This window comes from Hyaena hyaena, unplaced genomic scaffold (assembly GCF_003009895.1).
Source record: "Hyaena hyaena isolate Hyena2069 unplaced genomic scaffold, ASM300989v1 scaffold_103, whole genome shotgun sequence".
NCBI lineage: Eukaryota > Metazoa > Chordata > Mammalia > Carnivora > Hyaenidae > Hyaena > Hyaena hyaena.
Genome location: NW_024080735.1, coordinates 1,278,921 through 1,291,329, shown reverse-complemented (window position 1 = coordinate 1,291,329; position 12,409 = coordinate 1,278,921). Strand labels below are relative to the sequence as shown.

At 50.4% G+C, this 12,409-nt stretch overlaps 1 protein-coding gene across 1 annotated transcript; it reads right to left on the bottom strand.

Moving 5' to 3' along the window:
• Window positions 1–2,750: 2,750 nt before the first annotated feature.
• DEGS1 (delta 4-desaturase, sphingolipid 1) lies at window positions 2,751–11,813 on the bottom strand. Its single transcript, XM_039235863.1, has 3 exons — window positions 11,624–11,813; window positions 5,856–6,598; window positions 2,751–3,326 (listed from the first exon to the last, which is right to left on the bottom strand). The coding sequence occupies exons 1-3, from the start codon at window positions 11,703–11,705 to the stop codon at window positions 3,180–3,182; spliced, it is 972 nt and encodes a 323-aa protein (XP_039091794.1). The 5' UTR covers window positions 11,706–11,813; the 3' UTR covers window positions 2,751–3,179.
• Between the last annotated feature and the right edge of the window lie 596 nt (window positions 11,814–12,409).

The following is a 12,409-nucleotide window of genomic DNA, read 5'->3' as shown; positions in this document are numbered from 1 at the left end:
CCCCTTGCAGAGCCATGCCCGCCTGAGGCAGCAGCTACCTTCCCAACCGCCCTGCTCCTGTGTGTTGGCTCTGTGGGTCATCGTGGGCCATCGGCCACTGTAGGCTGTAGGCCACAAAGCCACGCAGGTGTCCTGTTCTCCCATGCTCCTTCCCATTCTTCTCTCTTCTCAACCATTCATTAACTTTCCAGCCGCAGTACCCCTGCCTGATCCAACTTGCATGTCCTGCCCTCCTTGTGGTCGGGGATGCCCTGGGGAGGCTGGCCTCTGGCCAGCGTGGCTCCCAACCGCTCTCCTCCCCTCTCCTCCCCACCAGCTGCCGCTGCTCCAGGGTCTCGGGCTTCTGAGAGTGGTGTTTCCAGACCTGCCAACACATCCTCGCTTCATTCCACATGACTAAGGCTCCAGCAAGACAGGAAAGGACACATTTCCTCGTCCAGACGTGCAGCCTCCAAGCCAGCAGGGCATGTGCAAGAGCAGGACCAGGCCCTGGCCCGGCCGCTCCGCACACCCCCTCCCCCCACCGTTTCTTCCTGAGAAAGTGTGGGGTTCCTCCCTGCTAGCCCGGCACGAAGTACGTGGCGGTGACCTACGGGCTGCTGTGCGCCCCCCCTCAGCTTTAGCCGTGCAGGACCCCCCGTTTTAGGGTGGATTTCTGATCCTGCGCACAATCCTCACACCAGAGCATCAGCTCTCCAATTTGGGACCACGTTCTGGCCGTGTCCTCACTGCCTGACGCAGGGCCTGGCAGAGTGCCTGTAGGCTGAATAAGGAAGCGCATTTTTGCTGTGAGTGTACATGCCCATGTTCCCGAGTAGCATTTTAGGCCGGCCCTTTCTTCAGCCTCTGCTAAGGTGCTCAGAGGCGCTGGGGTGGGGGCCTCGCCTCACCAGGTGCTCCTCACGCCCGACAGCCGTGCGCACACTGCCCGCATCTCCTCCGTCCCCTTCCCGCGCACAATGCCCTAGCTTCCAGAGCCAGCGTAAACACTGAGCCTCTGGTAGGCCCGTCTGCAGAGGCGCAGGCTGGAGTCCACATGGAGAGCCTCAGGGGCGGCAGAGGTGCTGGTGGGGCCACCCCGCCCCGCCCAGCGTCACCCCCACTGCCACTCTCCCTCCCCCAGGAGAAAGTAGACACAAGCGAGAAGAATCTGAGGAGGCTGGTGGTGGCAGGGGCTCTGGTCTTTCTGACTAAACCCCTTCTGCAACACATTCAAAAAAGCCAAACCCTAAAGAACCAGAGAGTTTAGATGGTGAAAAGTCTAAACTGCAGAGACGCGGCCTGTCCGCAGGCACATAGGGAGCGTGTGCCCAGGCCCTGGAGGGAATTCATTCCTTCCCCTCCGTGAGCCAGGCTCCACCGATAAGCTGCCCCCTCTGCTGCTCGCCCGGGGCCACCTCGGACGGTTTCTCAGCGCTGCCAGCCCCCCTTCTCACTTGAACAGCACTGCATGCGTCCGTGGATGAATGTGAAAAGCCGGGTGCAGCCCCACATGCCCTCTACCTGTTGCTTTGTTCAAGTTCAAAGACTGTCTCCGTAGGCGGCTCTCCATTTACTCAGCACCCAGCACGGACCCTGCTAGGTCTGGTGGGTGGCAGTGACAATTTTTCCTGCCCTCCAGGAGCTACCTACCACTTCATGGGGACACAAACCGCACACTGGTACAGGTGGACTGTGGGGCCATGAATCGTTCGGGGAGTCCAGGAGTGGCGCTGGACTGCTAGGGAGTGGGGACAGGCCGCAAGGGCACACACCCTTCCCCGGAGCTCCCCAGGCCCCGGGCCCGGCCCTCCAAGTCAGAGGCCACTCTTGGGAAAAGTCATTGCCGGGGACAGAAAAGGGGCTGCTTGCTTAGGAGACCCAGGCAAGGACAGGTGACGGGACCGTCAACCCCAGGACTGGTGAGGGTGAGTGGTGCTCACTGCTGCCCCGTGGTGACGGGGCTGGGAAGAGGCACAGCGCGCGAGCATGAGGATCCGGGGACCCTCAGCATGCGTGGCTGAGTCCTGCAGGCAAGGACAATGGGAGAGAGGACACAGCAGACAATGCACTGGGTCCAGGCGTGCTTCACAGACGGTGGGGTAACCTGTTCCATCCCTGCCCTCAACTGTTCTGCCTGATGGTTCTTTAAGCAACAGTTGGGGTACCGGGGATTTCTAGGCCGGGAGGGCCGGGAAGGGAAAGCAAAGTACCACGGGGGTGAAATGAAGTCTGCCAAGCAGGTTTGCCGGCCCTGCAGAGGCGAGGCCTCTGCTCTCACCCTGAGCGGGGCGAAGCCAACACTCCGGCTGGTGGTGATGGAAGAGGAATTTCCTCACATCTCACAGCCGAGGTGCCTGAGGGCTGTGTTGGGTACTACTTGGCTTCTTGATGCCACATATTGTCTTTAGAGACTGCTCTGTATTACACTCAATTCATGCAGGTGACAGTTCAGGGAAACAGGGCTGCCAGCCTGACGGCCCATGACGCCAGCCGCCTGCTGCCGCCCACCCTCCTCCTCCCACCAGATCGCAGCCGACTTCCGTGCCAGTGAGAGGACGTGAGACCTTCCCAGCTCAGCTGCTTTTAACTTGAGAGTCTGTGAATCTGAAAAAGGAAGTGAAATGTTGGACGTGATTAAACTCAGTACTTTATTTATGAACAGGCTACGAGGATTCAGCAGTGTGACAGAAGTTCCATGTACAAGAGTAGAAATTAAAAATCCAGCTTACAGGGAAAGAGATTTCCATATCTTTTTTTTTGGAGGGCAGAGACATTTTGAAGTAGACTCACCCCAGTACTGTATCAGATGAAGACAGTCAAGTATGAAAATGTCACAAACACCACTGTGATTAATAGCTCAGTTTATTAGCTGTTTTAATAAAGTACAACTTTATAGTGAAAATAACGTACTAGAAAGAGTTTTTAAAGCTTTTTTATGATATGCTTACAAAACCTCAGCGGACAGGGAAGATTTCCCCCACAGTGACACAGCACACACATCTCCTGTGAGCACAGCGGAAGACAGCCAGGTGGGCTGGCTGTTGACAGCCAGGTAAGCTCCTGGTGGCGCAGGGATCAGGCGCGGACACTGTAAGAGGGGCTTCTCAAAGTCGTGGCCCCGGATTACTAATGCAGAAATGCCACTTTTCAGCTGTGGTGAAGTTTCACAGAGGACCTTCCTTCGGCTGTAGTGACACTTACTCCAGTTCCACCTTGCCTTTCTGGTGCCTCTTCATCCTCGAGTAGGGACTCACTGTGTCATCCATCACGAAGTCGTACAGGACTTTGATCCAGGAGTTGTAGTGGGGGAGGCTGTCATAGTACTCGGCTGCGATCTTCCTCACCTACGAGGGCAAACACATAGCAACAGGGGTGGTGAGCGATGACCGAGTGCGACTGAACAGGACAGAGCAATGACGGACACAAACAGAAACCACAAGGCCTTCCTCCCTCCTGAAAGCAAACCCAGAAAGGCAGCAGCTTCGGGAATTCTAACATAAGGCACTTTGCGTTTCAACACCGAAATACACTTGACCCTCTAGGATTTCGGACTCTTTCCCATCACACTCTGAAATGTGTATTTTCTTTCTCTTTTTTTAATTTTTTAAAAATGTTTTATTTATTTCTGAGAGAGAGAGAGAGAGAGACACAGCGTGAGCAGTGGAGGACGCAGGGCTCAAACCCACGAACCGTGAGATCATGACCTGAGCCGAAGTCGGACGTTTAACCGACTGCGCCACCCAGGCATCCCTGAAGTGTGTATTTTCAATAGGTGAGCTGTATATGTGAACTACAACTCAATAAAGTGTTCAGAAAAAACCTTGTCACACACATCTATTAATGACGTGCTAGTCACATGCACTGTCACTACTCCATAAATACCAGCTATCTGCGGAGCAAACAGAATGCTCCCTGAGACGCACTGGACACAAAGGGCAGGAGGGGGAAGATGACCACAGCACCGAGGATGCAGACAAGTGTAAGGAGCTCCGGAGTAAGGTGCATCCCCACTGCATGCAGCGAGCGGAAACCGAGCGGACGCTACTGAGCCTAAGACTGTACATCAAGTGAACCTGAACCGAGCCATGTGTGCTGGGGACTGGTCAAGAAACTTGTGAGTTCAAGTTCAGCTGACCCTTGAAAAACACGAGTGTGAACCGTGAGGGTCCACTTAACACATAGACATGTTTTCCATATACACAGTGCAGTCCTGCAAATCTGTCTTCTCTTCCTTAGGATTTTCTTAACATTTTCTTTTCTCCAGCTTACCTTACTGCAAGAGCACAGTACATAACACCTATAACATACAAAATATGTGTTGATCGACTGTTAACGTCATCCATAAGGCTCTGGTCAATGGCAGGCTATTCGCAGTTACGTTCTGGGGGAGTCAAAAGTTACATGTGGGTTTTCAGCCGTACAGGGAGTTGGCACCCCAACCCCAGTTTTGTGCAAGGATCAACTCTACGGTTAATGTTGAAAATATCACTTTGTTCAAACGGCAACCACCTTTATATCCTCTTTAAAAAGTAAAAAGTCTACTTCCTTAGGAAGACACAAACACTGTATACAGGCTTGTACTCCGCCAGAAAGACAAAAAGTCGATGTGCCAGCGTCACATCACGATGCTTTCAAACTTGTCTTCGTTTGTGTGGTTTTCCCCCAAACATTTTATCTTGAAAAATGTGAAGCTTTGAGAAGAGTTGAGAGGACAGTAAAACAGACACCTATATGCCCCTTCCCCAGGCCTGCCAACTGAAACCGAGTCACTTTCTCTCTCCGCACAGATATACCCACATAATTTGCTTTCTTTGCTGAGCCTTTTGAGAGTAAGTAGCAGACATTCTGTGACAACCTACCCTCACATTCCACCCCAATTTTCCTGAACACGCATCTAACAAAGACCTCCTCCTACAAAACCATGATGCCATGTTCACACCCAAGAAAGTGAGCATCCACATGATATTAGTTACTACGTGGTCCAGATTCAAAGCCTCCCCATGGACGCAGAGTCCTCTCTAGATTGTTCCTTCCTCAAGTGGGAATCCAGTCCATAAGGAGATGTCCCATTTAGTGTTCATGTGGCATCTGTTTGTCTTCAGTCAACATTTAAAAACCTACAGGGAAATCTAAGCGTGTTCCTTCACATGCTCCACAAACACATTCAAGTCTGCCGGGCAGGGAGACAGACAGTCCCTGCCTGCAGGACGTTTGCAGCCCTGGAAAGGAACTGCTCACGGACAGTGCAGGCCGATTCCACAGGGTGTCTGTATTCCCAACAAGCCAGAACATAAATCTTAGCTGGGCCCATCGTCTGACGATGATGAAAGCGACACGAGCTTCTGCTCCCTTCGCACAGGGACTGCTCAATCTTGGATGTCCTTTGTAAGCTGGCACATCCTCAGCACTGCTAACCCCCAAGTGCCACCACCAGGCTTAGGGATTTGGAGAGTAAACTCTGTAAAGTTAGGGTGACAGACTTGGGATTTATACTTGTCGTTTGCTTTGATGAACAACTCAGATGGACAAAATACACTAGATTCCTCTTAAAGTGGGCAAGCTGCAGGGCGCCTGGGTGGCTCAGTCAATTAAGTGTCTGACTTTGGCTCAGGTCATGACCTCACGGTTCATGAGTTTGAGCCCCTCATCGGGCTCTGCACTGACAGCTTGGAGCCTGGTGCTTGCTTCAGATTCTTTGTCTCCCTCCCTCTCTCTGCCCCTCCCCTGCTGATTCTGTTCCTTTCTTTCTCTCTCCCTCTCTCTTAAAAATAAATAAACATTAAAAAACAAAATAAAAAATAAAATGGGCAAGCTATGACTGATTTTGTTCATATAACCATCAGAAATTAGAATGTTTCAAATCCTTTACTTACCAGTGGAAGGTTTTTCCCGGGAACGTTGGGGAAGTCATGGTGTTCATTGTGGTAACCCACATTGAAGGTTAGGAGATTCAGAGGCCCATAATATGAATAAGTTTCATGTCCCTTTAAGAACATGTAATGTTCAGCTATAAAATGTCCAGAAATCGGGTGCAAACCTAGACCGAGTAAGGATGCTGCCAACATGTAGACTAAAGATTTAATTCCCAAAACGTAGTAAATTATAATGTCAAAAGTGATCTGGATCACAGTATTAATCATTTCCAGGTAAGATATCGGTTTGGGGTTGATGAACAGAGGTCGAAAAGCATAAAAGAGAGGCTGAAGGATAACCCACACGAACTTTCTGAAAGTGGTACAGAAAAACCAGCCTTCAAAATCAGTGGGGATGTCCACATCGATGCCATCACCCCCAAGGTAGCGATGATGGTCCATGTGATACCTCTTAAAAGAAACGGAGTATGGAACACCAATAGGAAGATTAGCAAATATTCCAAACCAGCGATTCCACAGGGCTCGGTTGTTGCCGAAGGCGCTATTGTGGGAGACCTCATGGATAGCCAGGGTCATGGAATGGTTAATGCAGCTGCCGAAGGCATATGCCCAGAACAGGACCCACTTCCAGTCCAGGTCTTTCACCAAGTAAAACGCAACCAGCTGAGTGAGAACCATCAGCATTATAATCCAGATCAAGTTGGGATCAGGTTTCATCAAGGACTTTATCTCTGGATACTTCGCTGTAAAGAAAAAACAATCAGGAATTGAAGACCACATAAGAGTTCTGCAATTCTAATTAAGCCAACAGCGTTAAATTAACCCATGACCCATGAATTACTTTTCCCCCAATCATTAAATGCCCTCTATTAAGGGTAAAGGTACTAAGTACCATGTCGCAACAAATTTATGCAGGAAAAATTAGCCTCAAAATCTAGATTCTCCACACTACCAGAAAGGAAGTCACATATGAGTAAAGATTTCATGCTATCCAATGCCCTTTACGCCCCTAATAATTCTTTGTATATAAAATGAGTTTTACAAAGTTGTGATCATAATCTGAGAAATCTATTCTAAGAAATCTATTCTAGTGTCTGACAGATGTACTGTATACTTATGACAATACATGTATATACTTATATATAATGCATACGCAATCTACTTATACATGTAAATGCTGTATTACAGACAGTATGTACTTAGATTTCATAATTTCCTTTACAGTGACTAAATCACTTCTGGCCGCCAGTTTTAACTTCTACCCACTTCCCTATTTGTAGACATTTAGATTTCTAATATTTTTTGCCAGCGTAGGCTTCTTACAGTCATCAGGATAATTACAAAGGATCCTGCGGACTTACAATGCCACTTTCCTAAGTGCTCATTTCTGTGTTAGATCTGCTAAATTTGTTGGATACTTATTTTCTCTGTTGACTGTACGTGCAGATATCCAAGCTGGAGGAAAAAGACCAATAGAAAAAACTCTACATCTCAGCACATGTTGCCAAGGGCAAATGCAGACTCTTCTCTGGGTCTTATCACCTGCCCAGGTATAATCATCGCCTTTGGTTTTATGTGCTGCTGAGTAGCTATGACCCAGGACAGTATGAGGACAAAGGACCTTTTTCTTTTCTTTCTTTCTTTCTTTTTTAATGTTTGTTTATTTTTGAGAGAGAGAGACAGACAGAGCGTGAGCCAGGGAGGGAGACACATAATCGGAAGCAGGTTCCAGGCTCTGAGCCATTAGCACAGAGCCCGATGTGGGGCTCGACCCCATGGACCACGAGATCATGACCTGAGCTGAAGTTAGACGCTTAACCAACCGAGCCACCCAGGTGCCCCCCAAGGACCTTTTTCTTGAGATAGGTCATTTAGAATATTTTTGAAAAGATAAAGGTATCTTTTGAAAAGATAAAGCGCAGCTTCATCCTCTTTTCTCTAAATGTGAAATGAGGAATTCAACCAAACCTTAAACTTAACAAGGCAGGAAGCTATTTAGTCCAGTTTTATATACAAGACATGGGGGTAGTGCTAACCCCCAGTGAGTAACTCCCAGTTCTCTCTCTCCATTCCCTCTAATCTTTGTTGATTTAGTTCATTTCATCAAATGTTAATAACGTTGTAGGCAACAGACCAAAAAAAGTAACCCTCCAGGCCTAGATGTGAATTAGCCCAAAACTAATTTTCCTCATATGAATGAAAAGTTCAGTTAAGTCATTCCTTAAAATATGGGCATTCGGGGAATAATTCCAGGACAGAACAACTGTTCAGTGAAGATAAGCAGTAATTCGCTGGTACTAAACTATATAGTTCTGTTTAGACAGAGCTCCAGCATGTTTTCCTTATATAAAACTGGATTAAATGGACACACCTGCCTCAGGATAGAAGGTGATACGCATTTTATAAGTATTTTAAAATCAGGATGGGCGCCTGGGGGGCTCAGTTAAGCCTCTGACTCTTGATTTCAGCTCAGTCATGACCTCCTTCCTGACAAACCCCCACCCGACCCCATGTCCCCAGTCCCACAACAGCAGAGCCTGCTTGGAATTCTCTCTCTTCCTGCCCCTTCCCTGCTTGTATTCTGTAACCGAACATTTAAAATAGAACACAGAAATGACAAAGCCGCAATGTATCGTTCTCTCGGACAAATCAAGTTGCTCCAAGTGATTCTGTACCAAATTCTTGAAAAGCTTATTTTAGTCTGTAAAATCGGTGCCATGATGGTACCAGTATGAGTAAATAAGGAAAGAAGAACTTTTTTTTAACAAATGGTGCTGGAACAGCAGATTATCCACATGCAAAAGGATGGAGTTGGACCCCTTCCTCAAACCATACACAAAAATTAACTCAAAACAGATCACAGACTTCAATGTAAGAAAACTGGAAAACTCTTATAAGAAAAAAGAAGTAAATCTTCATAACCTTAGATTGCTTAGATACTAAAACCAAAAACATAAGTGACAAAATTAAAAAACTGATAAACTACACTGCATCCAAAACCTTTTGTGTTGCAAATGATACTATTAAGAAAGTGAAGCCACAGAATGGGAGGAAATGTTTGCAAATCACGTTATCTCATAAGTGACCGGAACTAGAATATAGGAAGAACTCTTAAAGCTCTTAACATTAGTTACCCACTTTAAATTTTTTTTTAATGTTTTATGTATATCTGAGAGAGAGAGAAAGAGAGAGAGACACATGTGAGGAGGGGAGGGTCAGAGAGAGTGAGGGAGATACAGAATCTAAAACAGGCTCCTGGCTCTGAGCTGTCAGCACAGAGCTCGACGTGGGGCTCGAACCCACAAACTGCAAGATCATGACCCGAGCCAAAGTCGGATGCTTAACTGACTGAACTCAGGCCCTAGTTACTCACTTTAAAATGGGCACAGAATCTAAACAGGCTTTTCCCCAAAGCAGATACACAAATGGCCGATAAGCACACAAAAGGTGCTCAACATTATTAGTCACTAGGAAAACGCAAACTGAAATCAAAATGAGCTACCACTTCACACATGCTAGAAGGGCTATGACGAAAGACAGGCAAAGACAAGGACGAGAAGAAACTGGGGTCCACACATGTTGCTGGGGACCACGTAAAACGGTGCGGCTGGTTTGGAAAAGTCCGGCTGGTTTGGAAGAGTCCGCCCTTCCTCAAAATGCTAAACGCAGAGCTACTGATTACCCAGCAATTCCACCCAAGAGCAATGAAAACACATCCATACAATAACTTGCCTGTTCACAGCAGCATTATTCGTAATAGTCAAAAGGTGAAAACAGCCCACACTCTACCAGGTGATGATCCCATAATGGAAATGTGGACTGTCCATACGATGGAATGTTACCTGGCCACTAAAAGGAGTAAAATACTGACACGCTACAGTTTGGATAAAGCTTAAAAATGTTAGGCTAAGGGAAAGAAGCCAGCCACAAAAGACCAAGCAAGGTCTATGTGAATTCATTTATAACAAATGTGCAGAAGAGGTAAATCTGGAGAGACAGAAAGTAGATTAGGGGTTGCTCAGGGCTGAGAGGTGAGACTGGTGAACACAGGAATTGCTTTTCTAACTCCAAAACACAACACTTGCAGAAATAGGTCTTATCATTTAAATATTATCTTTCCTGAGGCTATTTCATCTCCACTCCTGAAACGGGACATTGAGCACTATTTGCACCTGCGCTGAAAATTATATTTTTGTTGAGAAACTTATCAACCTGTTTTACTTTCCAAGTGAAATGGTTCAGTGACATTAAGTATGTGGGAAAAGGCTCATTGCGGAGATAAGCATCAATAAGCACCTTTTCACTTCCTTGATTTCCTGAGTATTAGACGGCTAACTCCCAGTATTGAGGCGTTGGGGTTTTACAAAGTAGATACCAGATTATTCTTATGTAGCATGTTGATAAGTCATAAGTAAAATGTGTCATTATGCTATCTCTCCTAAGTGATTTGCACCATATTTGCTTTAATTAAAAAGCACACATCCGAGGGCGTCTGGGTGGCTCAGTCAGTTAAGCATCAGACTCTTGGTTTCAGCTCAGGTCATGATGTCAGTTTGTAAATTGGAGTTCCGCATCCAGTCCCCAGTGGGGCTCTGCTGGGACAGCCTGGACCCTACTTGGGATTTGTGTCCCTCCCTCCCTCTCTGCCTCTTCCCCACCTGTGCTCCCTCACCCTCTTTTTCGTGAGAAGGACGGAAGGAAGGGAGGGAGGAGAAAAGGAAGAAAGAAAGAAAACAGCATCCAGCTACCCTGAATGGCAACTGTAAAGGTTCAAGCTACCAATTTACTGATTCGACTTTTTAAAATGCGTTTTAAGTGGACCTACTAACTCTTATTTGTAAACAAAACAAAAAACCCCAAAACCATGACAGCATGACATTTCTATTTCTAACTTTAAACACCCCACCAAAAAAAACTTGCTTTCTCTTTTCACTGGGAAAATTGATGTTGAGACGAAAAATAAAAACTAGTTAAGTACTGCCACTCAGCACCCAACAGGTTCCTGGTATTTTTGAAGTTAAAAGCACCTGCCTTGGAGGCAATGTGAAGTCCCCCTGGAATCTTACCCATTCCTCATCTTTAGCATGCGGTAACAGCAATCTCGTTACTTCGAAGCCCGACCCCTGGGCAGGTCTGGGGCCCACTCAGCACGAGGCCTGCGCCCAGCATCGGGGGCATCCGGGGAGGGGCCTTCGCAGAGCCCGAGAAGCCTCCCTCAGCTGCCCGCGCCCTCCGCCCGCAGGGCCGAGCGGGGCCTAGCTCGCCGGCGGGGACCAGCCCGCGGTCCTCCGTGCGCCTGGCCTGTGGGCCGCCGACCCGGCCTCCCCGAGCCCCCGCGCGCCCCCGCCCCGGACTACGCCCTGCCCTGCGCACGCCCGCGGCAGCGCCCCGGGGGCGGTGGGGAGGGTCTCCGGCTGCCCGGGGCAGCTCCACGCCAGTGCCGCCACGGGGGCCGCAGCCGGGCCTCCCCCCGCCTACCGCCGGGACCCGTCCCTCCCCACCCCCGCCTCCGGGGCCCCCATCCCCCGCCAGGGCCGCTCCACACCCAGAAACCCCTCCCCCGCAGGGACCCCTTGCTCCAAAAACGCCGCCAGGGCCGCTCGCCGCCGGGACCCCCCCTCCCGACCGCCAGGATACCTCCCTCCTGTCCCCCTGCCGGGACTCCCCTCCCTGCGGGCCCTTAACGGGCCGCGGGCGCCGGGGAGCGCAGAGCGCGCCCCGGCGGCGGGAGGCCGCACGCACATAACGGGGAGCGGGCCGGGCCTCACCCAGGATCTCCCGGCGCCGGCTGGCGTGGGGCTGGTCGGTGTAGACCCACTCGAAGTCCTCTCGCGCGACGCGGTTCCCCATGGCGGCGGCTGGCGGGCCCGCTCCGGCTCTCGCTTCCGGCCGGCTCTTACGAGGCTGCTGCGGCAGCGGCTCCCAGCTCTTGTCAGCCTGCTGCGGGCGGAACGGCGGAGACAGAGGCCGGGGCGGGGCCCCCGTGGTCCGCCCGCTGGCCCCTCCCCGCCGGCTCCGCTGGCCCCGCTGGCCCCGCCCCTCAGGCCTCGCCCCGCTGAGCCATTGGTCCCGCCCTACTGGCTCAGCCCCACTGGCCCCGCCCCGCCGTGTCCCGGCTGCCTACGCGGAAGGCGGCCTCTCCCGCAGCCCAGCCGCACCTCGGCGCAAAACCTCTGGTGAGCTCTGCAGAGCGGGCTCTCGGCGGCGCCTGTCGGCCTCCTTGGGAAGCGGAAACCTCAGGAGAGCGCGGGTGCGGGGCCGCCAGAAACTGACTGAGACGAGAAGCCTCCGTCGTTGAGAGGGAAGGGACGAGAGCCTGCCTTCCCGCGCCATCCAGCCTCGTCGGCGCCAGCACGGCGTCTCCTGAGAGGGGCGGCTGTTGCACAGCTCGTTACCACCTCTCCTGTCGAAAAGAAACGTGGGCCGAAACTACAGAAAGGAAGATGACGTTCAAAAGCACGATTTATCCCCGCGTCCCGTCTGTCAGGGAGGAGCTCGGAGCTGCTCGGACTGCAGCCTCGGGACGAGGGTTCCCTCCCCGAGTCAGGAGGCCC